The sequence below is a fragment of the Elephantulus edwardii genome, unplaced genomic scaffold, assembly GCF_000299155.1.
Source record: "Elephantulus edwardii isolate Elephantulus edwardi_28Jun2011 unplaced genomic scaffold, EleEdw1.0 scaffold00192, whole genome shotgun sequence".
NCBI classification, from domain to species: Eukaryota; Metazoa; Chordata; class Mammalia; order Macroscelidea; family Macroscelididae; genus Elephantulus; species Elephantulus edwardii.
This window is the reverse complement of record NW_006399942.1, coordinates 1436350-1446224: the sequence shown is the minus strand read 5'-3', so window position 1 is coordinate 1446224 and position 9875 is coordinate 1436350. Positions and strand designations below refer to the sequence as shown.

Below are 9875 nucleotides of genomic sequence, written 5' to 3'. Positions count from 1 at the left end.
GAGATTGTTCTGTAGTTTCCACATTCTGTTGGGTCACCTTTCTTTGGGATAGGAATAAATATAGATCTCTTCCAGTCAGTTGGCCAAGTGGTTGTTCTCCAGATTTCTTGGCACAACTTGCCATGGGAAAGTCTGCTTTCAGGGACCTCTCCAAAGTACTGAAGAGCAATGGTGTCTCTCTGGAGAGTAAGGTGCATCTGATACAGGCCATGGTCTTCTCAATCACTTGTTATGCATCAGAGAGTTGGACAATGACCAAGGAGGATAGAAGGAGAATTAATGCCTTTGAGCTGTGGTGCTGGAGAAGAGTATTGAGAATACCATGGACTGCTAGGAAAACAAACAGATTTGTCCTGGAAAGGGTTAAACTGGGTGGCTCCTTGGAGGCAAGGATTCTGAGGCTCCGTCTAACATACTTTGGACATGTTGTGAGGAGAGACCGGTCCTTAGAGAGGGACATCATGCTTGGGAGGGTAGAGGGACAGCGCAGGATAGGAAGGCCCTCTATGAGGTGGATTGATTCAGTGACTGGGATAATTGGGATGGGAGTGTCGGAGACATTGCGATTGGCACAGGACAGAGCGGAGTTTAGGGCTGTTATACATAGCGTCGCTATGAGTCGTAAGCAACTCGACGGCACATAACAACAACATAACAACCACTGTTAGAATACACCAGCCTCTCTGTGGAAAAAAGATGAGCAGTTTCCTCCTATAAGCCTTAAATTCACAAATTCTATTAATGACAATGGGTTTAAGGTAGATTTGGAGCTCAAAACTAGGTCAATAACTCTGATACAAGTTATATCCATCAGATACAACACAAAAATCTACAGATGGACAAAAAAGAACTAGTTAGTATTCTAAGGGGAAAACTTATGGCAATATATTTTACCCGTTTTGCCTAGAGAAAATAAAAAGATATTAGCATCTATGAATGTATAAAAATTAGTATCAGTATTAAGAAGTTAATAGATGGATATTTTGAAAGATATCGTCTAAGTGAGAACAGATGGTAAGAAAGATTCACCTAGTATTCAGTAATATAATTATGTCCCAGGTCAAACGAAAGACTCCATGATAGAATTACAAACATGTTTCTAAATCAGAGCGTCAGAGCTTGGAGGCTATAGGACATGGACAATACTGATAGGAAAAAAAAAACACAATTTGACCTACTGTTTTTGTAAGACAATAGATATCAGAAATCACAATAGAAACCATTTTAATATTCATTATTAACTTACAATAGACTCTTTACACTATCAGACAAAATCTATGAGTTAAAACTAAATGAGTTTAAACAAAGAAGAAGGGAAGTGTCCTTTTAAATTCTACAAAATTTAGTTTCTTCAGAACTATTGGATGTAGAGGTAAAAAGGGAGAAATCAGTCTGTGAAAAGTGGGGCAGGTTTCAGAATATCTGCTTAGATAAGACATGTAGGTTTCTTGAGGTGCAATAAGCAATATAGGAATAAGCAACCTCATAATAATGGCTAAACAATATGTTGTCATTGTTTTTATGTGCTGTTAAGTCAACTAGGACTTACAGTGACCTATGAACAATAGCCTTGAACCCCTCCCTCTTTTGAGCCAATGTCACTGCCTCTGATACACCTGCCCCATTACACCCATTAATAAATCCCACATTGCTATCTAATAAGTTTTTTAAAATGTAAAGTCAGAAAACAGAAATATTTTATAAACTCAGATTCAAAAGGAACAAATAGTGGATATTGTTGCTATGTGCCATTGTGTCACCTGCAGATCATAGAGACCCTAGGTACAACTGCTCTGACTCCTGTCCTGTCCTGAACCAGTCTCACTGACTCTGACAAACCTACTCCCATTGCCCCATTTAATTATCCATCCACCCATCCATCCATCCATCCATCGATGTCATCCTAGGTCCCTCTCTCCAGTGTTATCTCTCCATCTTTTCGAGCATGATGAATTTCTTCAAGGACTGATCCCTCCTGGCTACATGCTCAAAGTATGTGAGTCAGGTTCAAAATTCTAGCCTCCAAGGAGAATCTTTGTTTCACCCTCTCCAAGACAGACCTATTCCTTTTCTTGGCAGTTCATGGTGTGTTCAAGACTCTTTTCCAGCACCACAATGCAAAGGCCTTAATTCTTCTTCTGTCATCCTTCGTCATTGTCGAACTCTCAGTGCACAGCAATTGCAAAGACCATGTCCTGGATCAGGTGCATGTTAGTCTTTAGACTGACATTGTTGCTTTTCAGCACTCTTGAGGGGTCCCTGACAGTAGATTTTCCCAGTTCATAATAAACACAATACAATAAAAATTAGCAGTCATTCGAAGTAAATAAGCAGTTTCTTTTCACCAAACTAATTTCTTCTTGCTTTTAATTTTATAAAATGAGAAAATTCTTACAGACAATATTTTTTTATTTTGTAGCTCCATAGTGTCAGGAAATAATTGTACTTTTTTCCCCTGTCTCTTGGAGATATTTGGAATTTATGCTCATTTTTTTATATTTTCAAGCAATTAGTAAAATGCATTTTTTTCATTATAATTTCTAGGGTCTTTTAATATCGGTATTGACACCATGTTTGCAACAATGGGTTTAAGCACAGAGTAGATTTTGAAAACAGGGTAGGATTTAATTCTGTATGCGTCCTTGGTGATGCAATGTTACCTAGCAACTACTACAATTAAGTTGTGGAAGATTTAACTATACTCTCAATTCCAAATTCCCTAAGGGTCTAATAATATATAAAAACTGTTCTCTCAGCCCCATAGCAATGTGAAGACGTGGTTGGATCATCTCAGTTTCTGAGTATAAACAACTCTGCTTTTCAATAAATCTTGCTAGTTTCTCAGTTTTAATAAAACATATATTAAAAGTAGGGTCATAAAATCTACCTTCGTTTAAAAAATTATAAATAGAGAATTTTTGTACGTATGTGGGGCTTTTTTGTTTGCTTGCTTTGTTCTTTCTTTGTCTCTCTAGTGGCTTTTATCTCCTGACACTATGGAGCTACAAAATAAAAATATTGTCTGTAAATAATGATTATTAGATAGAAATGACAATATTATAGATGTATCTTCTTGTTATTCCTAAGGCTTAGTGGAGGATACTTTATCAAGATTACACAGACAGAGGAGTGTGCCATTTATTAAACGAGTGAAGACAATAGACAGAAGAACCAGTTTAAAACAAACATTTGAAACAGCAGCTTGTAGTGTACATAAAGTATGAGATGTAGACAAAAGAAGAGATAATTACATGAGTAGATCAAGTAAAACATGACAATTGGCTATATAATGCATGTGAAGGAAGTGAGACAAATTATAGCTTATGGTATACACTGGTTGGTAATGCTGACATAAATTAATTTTTAAAAAGTCATATGGAATTGTTTTTGTCCCTTCATATGGGACAGGATATAAAAATGTGATAAGTGAAATTTCAAATATATACATTTTGAAGTGTTATGCTGTTGTTATTAGGTGCCATTGAGTCAGATATGACCCATAGTGACTCTATGAATAACAAATCTGAACCTTGTCTTGTCCTGTGCCATCCTTGCACTTCCTGACACATTAGAGCCCATTGTGGCAGTCTAGTGGGTCTTACTCTTCTTCACTGACCCTCTATCTTTACAAGCGTCATGTCTCTCTCCAAGGAATAACCTCTCCTAGCAACATGTCCAAAGCATGAGAAGTGAAGTCTCATCGTCTTTGCCTCCAAAGAGCACTATCGCCCTCCAAGAGATATTTGTTTGTTCTTTCAGCAATCCATTCAATGTTCAGCATTCTTCTCCAATATCACAGCTCAAAGGCATCAATTCTTCTTCTGTCATCGTTATTTATAGGCCAGTTCTAAGATGCATAACAAGTGATCAGAAAGATGGTGGCCTGAATCAGAAACACGTTAGTCCTCAAACTGATATCATTACTCATCAATAATTTGGAGTGGTCTCTAACTACAGACTTTCCCAGTGCAATATGTGTCCTGATTTTCTGGCTACTAGTACCAAGGGTGTTAATTGTGGATCCAAGTAAGATGAATTTGTTAACAGGTTCAATCCTTTCTCCATTTATCATGATGTTGCTTATGTGGTAAGAACCTTTGTTTTCTTGACATCAGTATGCAATCATAATGAGGCTGCATTCCTTGATATTCTGCAACAGGGGTTTTAGTTGTCCTCACTTTCAGAAAGCAAATGTTATATAAGCAGTGTCATCTTCATAACACAAGATATTGATGAGTCTTCCTTTGATCCTGATGTCACATTTCTCCTCATAGAGTCCAGCTTCTTGAATAATTTGCTTGGCATACAGATTGAATAGATATGGAGGGAGAATATAGCACTGGTGCACTCCCTTCTTCATTTTAAATCATGCTGTGTTCCTTTGTTCTGTTTTCACAACAGTCTTTTGGTCTAGATAATTTCACATGAACACAATTAAGTGCTCTGGTGTTCTTACTCTTCTAAATGTTAGCCATAACTTGTTATGATATACACAGTCAAATGCCTTTCCATAGACAATAAAACATAAATAGACATTCTTCTGCTATTATTTATTTTCAACCAGGATCTATCTGCCATCAGCAATGATACACCTGGTGTCACTGCCTCTTCGAAATCCTGCTTGAACTTCAGGTAGTCCCTTACCTATGTACTGTTCTGGCCATTTTTAAATGTTCTTCGGCAGTGTTTTGTTTGCATGTGATAGTAATGATATTATTTGATAGCTTTTGCATTCTATTGGAAATCCTTTCTTGGGAATGGGAACAAATATGGACCTCTTCTAATTTGTTAGCCAGACAGCCATCCTCAGAATTTTCTGGCTTAGGTGAGAGTAAGAAAGATTCAAGATGAGAATCCAAGATGGTGGTGGAGGCAGAGACTGCGTGGTGAGCTGTGGGAGCAGCGAACCACTTAAAGCAGGGCCATTATGGCCTTCCACAGACTTCAGCTTATTGATAATTGAACACTTAAACAGTTGATGACTGGCCCTCAATGAAGATCGAGGCTCAACAACAGGAATTTAAGGATTCTGAAGGAGAAATGGGTGAGTCTTGTGGCTTCCAACCCCCCCTCACGTAGAGCCCGCGCCACACCACACAGCTGCTGCAGCTCCAAGAGACTTCCACAGCCTGAATGAATGGATTGCCTCACCAAGGATGGATGCTGGGCACCGGCCCTCCTCAAGACTGGTACAGTGAAGCCACCACACTGCCGCAAGGTGGACTTGTTCTGGAGAGAATTCTTGGAGCCAGGATGGTGGCTGTGGGGGAAGCGGGCACCTGCGAGCCACCCGCACAAGAGGGGCCGTGCACACGCTGAGCGCCCATGCGACGGGGTGGGGGGGCATGCCCCCAGCGGCCGCCAGCCCTGGGGGTGCCTCGCATCCCGCTGGCCGCCTGCGTAGGAAGTGGGGGATGGGATACATGCCCGCCATCTGCAGGTTTGGGTTTCCTTGGACAGGTCAAAGAAGATGATTACCTATAAAGTGGATTGCTGAAAGTCACTGTGAGTCTGAAAGTCACTGTGAGTCTGATGACCTTAACAGTGGCAGCATGCACAAGAGGACTGACATCCTAAATGCACCACATATGTTGTTCTGTTGAATGCTTCTGCCAAAAGATGGTTAGACCTGGGGGGAGTCTGTTCACAATTCTCAGGTTCCCTTTATCATATATAAAGGGGGAGGGCAGTGACACCTACTTCAAAATATAGTATGACCACTTATGGGGGGGGGGTAAAAGTGGCAGTGCTGGAATTGGAAAAACTATCCCTGACCACAGAGTCCTCAGTCAGGCGAGGGGACCAGACTGGGGTAGGGACAATTGGGGGAGGAGTATACCAGCCAGCTCCTGGGGGTGTTGCCCTGCTCGGGATGGGCTACCCTCAGCCCCCGGCTCGGGGAGAGCCATCGCAGCCCTCTGCCCGGGGCGAGCTGCCCTTGGCAATCGGGACAAGCTGTCGCGACCCTCAGGGTGAGCTCCTCAGTCCCCAGATTGTGCCATCTGACCCCTGGTGGGGAAGAGGGGGGGAAAGAATGCCTAGGGTATCCAGACAATGTTACCTAGGCCACCTTCTGCCACCCTCCCCCCCAGTAAACCTGAAAGCAACACCCCCAAAGCCCTTCTATTTGTAACTCACAAGTTTGTTCTCTCTAGGTTTGCTCCCTTTCCTCTAGGTAACCTTAACACTGAGTTTTACTCCAGACCTGACCCCGAACCCAGTGCCAGTGACAAAAGGGGAATACAACTGCCAGCTAAGGAAGCAAAGGAGGATGGAGCCTCTGGGTTCAACCAGCCATCCCCACTGGACCCACCTGAGAAAACACTTTGTAGTCCAGAGGGGAGCAAATGACAGGACAATATCTTCTAACAGAGCAGGAAGGCAAGCAGCTTTAACCCAAGACCACCAGTAAGGAGATAAAGCGTCCTCCCTTCCCCCCTTTACATCTACACCCCTGTTCAGCATGAAGAAGCCAGAGAGTCTGCATCCAGTTCCCAAAGGGAAGAACTTCATTTCTCAAGCTGAGAGAACAGCAAAATAAAATTAAGCCTTGAGTCACAATATTGAAAGATACTAATGCAAAATATTGAATGACTCAGAAAGCATTAAAAGAAGATGGGTGGAATATACAGAATCAATGTATTAGAAAGAACTGACTGGATAGGAACAAATTCAGGAAATACTATATGAATAGGGGCCAATGGTAATGAAGGAGGAAGTGAAAGCTACATTGAAGACTTTGGGGGGGACAAAAAGACCCCAGGAATTGATGGGATACCAATTGACTTGTTTTAGTTATTGTATGCAACCCTGCATGTGCTGAAGTGCTTTATATTCCCCTAAAGAAGATATGCGATATACAGAATTAGTTATAGTTACAGGTTACCTATGGGTAGTCTTCTATATCCTAGAAGAAGAGACTATTGTTGTTCCACCCATAGAGTTGGAACCAACCCAAAGCTGAACCTCTGTGGGTTTCAGAGAAATTTAATTGCACAGGACGACATTGATCATCCTTTTTTTCGTGAAGCAGCTAGTGGATTTCAACCATCTGTTTTAAAAATTGTAGTGCAAGTTCTTATCACTCTTTTAAAATAAAAATTTAACTGTAAAAGACTTTTCAGAAGAGGATAGAGTTTCATGAAAAGAAAAAAAAAGAGTCTGAGAATAGGAGGCCAGCTTTAATTGGAAGAAAAAGTAGGTCACAATCCTGAAATGTAGTTTCAAAGTATAAGAGACAAAAACAAACAAACAAACAGTACAACTGAAGCTTTGGAAATAGAATATTTCAAAGAAAGGAATGATCACAATGGTTACATGATATTAGAAGTTAGAAAGAATTGGGAAGTTAGAAAGAATCAAGAGCAAATATTCGTCCCCAAAATGTATCAACAAGGTGATTTCTTAGTTGTTTAATAAATAGAATCGGGGCCAGAGCAATGAGTTGCTAGGAGAAGAATTCATGTTGTCATGCATTGAATTAATGAAGAGTAAAGAGACGGAAAATGTTAGGTGTCATCAAGTGGTTGAAACAACACAACAGGTTGAAAGTACGCAATATCCACTTACTCTATTTGAATGACTGCTTCTTGATTTATGCACAAGTTTCATATAAATACAGATAAGCTCTGGAATACTCATTCTTTGAAATAATATGCAAAATTTTGTGCCTCAACTAGTCAAACACATTAGTATAGTCTTCAAAACACAGGTAAACATATTTCTAGATTCATCCATATCATCTTCTGAATTCAAATTCCTCTTGTACTGTTCTGGCTGATTTTAAGTTATATTTAGCAATGTTTGTTTTATTTCATCTGGTTTGGTTTTTGTTTTATGTTTGAATGTGATATTTTGGATCTTGCATATTTGTTTTCATTTTCTTCAACTTGAACTTGAATATGAAAAATTGATGATCTGTTCAATAGTTGGCCTCTAGTCTTATTTGGACCTCGATATGATAATTTTCCACCATCTTGGTTCATGTTTCCTGTGTATTCTATTTGCCTATATGAAATGTATTTTCAATATCAAGCTATAATTTTCTAGGAGAATAATATGCTGATTGTTATGTTTAATGTTAACCTTTTAAAGACATTATATATAATTTTTCAATGAAATATTTTATAACTTTAAATCACTAATGAGGGTAAAAATGAGCCCCGGTGATGTAGTGCGTAAGGTATCTAGCTGTTAGATTATAGACTGGCAGTGTGACTTCACTAACCACTCCTTAGGGGAAAGAAAAATTGTCAGCTTCTTCCTTTATAATATTCAAACTCAGAAATCTGACGGAGAGTTGCTAAGCATCACAGTTGATTCAATAGTAGGGAGTTTTATAATGGGACTAGAGTCAATAATTTCATTCAGGTTAATATAGGCTAACATTATTATCAATATTCAGATTAAATTGTTTATGAGGTCTTATAACTATCCTCCAGAGGAAGTTATATTTCAAGGGACCTTTTCAGAGAAGTAAACAGGAGAAGCCTAAGGGAAACAATCATCTTTCAATGTTTATTGACCAACCAATTTCTCATACTAGGTGATAGCCACTCAAGGATATCATTCAATAATAGTTTGGCTCCAATTCTTGATCTGAGAATATTCATTTAAAGACCTAAGGAGTTTAAAGGTAAGTTTTCAGTTAGGTTTTACTGAATTTATACCATAAATACACTGCTTGTGGTTTCTTAAGAAGTCATAATGACAACATAGAATGCTGAATTTATATGTGAAATTTAACTCAGATTCATTACACTTTAAAATACACTCATGAGATATATTCCCAATGTTTAACTATTTCCTTCAATGTATGTACCAGAGCTTGGCAAGTGGGAGAGGCTGGAAGCAGAGGGATGTGGATGTACAGGGGGATTAATTAGTGGGTTGTACAATTTAATGGGGGAGGGGGTGAGGGAGATTGAAAGAATTTGTTCGAATTTGTATATGAGTTTTATAAATAAAGTAGAAAAAATTTTTAAAAAGAACATAGATATTTCAAGAAGTGTGGAAGATACAAAGACATTGCTTAAATCAAACCATTGATCAGTTTATACAATTGAAATAAAGTTTATCATGTACAATTTCTCACTTCATAAATTATACAAAGTGATATATTGAATTTTATACAATCAGGAAAATACTTGAGTATTAAGTAAAGACAAATATTAGAATATTTAATTTTGTTCCATTTTTTTCTAAAATTTTAATATACATTTTAATATATTCCAAAACATGAATTTTATAAAGTTTGCTTTTAGAATTGTCTATTTCATGAAATAAACTGTAGAGTATATGAAAATAACTTTTAGTAAATCAGTATTTAACAATTAACAAGCAACAAAACATATTATTAAATCATAGCCCAATGTCATAATCCATGTATTTTTGAAGTATTAGAAATTTAAGAATTAACTCAGCATTACCTGTTACCATTAAATTGTAAGTATGAGTATTGGAAAAGTAGAAGTTGTGATAAATAAAATGAAACACATGAACAGATGCATATTTTAGGCATTAGTAAGATGAAATGGAAAGGCTTTAGTCACTTTGAATCAGACTATCACATGGTATATGATCCCTGAAATGAAAAACAAAAGACTAGTGTTGCCTTCACAGTTGAAAAGTCGAATTCTACCCTGAAGCACAGTGATGTGGGAGTTAGTATTACTATCCATATGAATAAAAAGAAAATGTTATTACAAATATTATTCAAAATATACACACTAACAGCTAAAAAGTCAAAGAGGAGGAAGGGGTCGTGGTACTAGAGATACTGTAGCTAATAATAGATGGATCTTAGCTGAAAGCAGGGAATACCAGAAGAATGTCTATCTGTGTTTCATTGGCTATGCAAAGGCATTTGACTGTGT

At 38.3% G+C, this 9875-nt stretch overlaps 1 protein-coding gene across 1 annotated transcript in view; it reads left to right on the top strand.

Moving 5' to 3' along the window:
- Positions 1–5325: 5325 nt before the first annotated feature.
- LOC102853120 (sulfotransferase 1 family member D1-like) overlaps positions 5326–9875 on the top strand; it is a 47182-nt gene continuing 42632 nt past the window's right edge. Inside the window, exon 1 of the mRNA XM_006896835.1 lies at positions 5326–5440. Within this exon, the coding sequence (XP_006896897.1) occupies positions 5326–5440 (115 nt within the window). The remainder of the gene's footprint in view (positions 5441–9875) is intronic.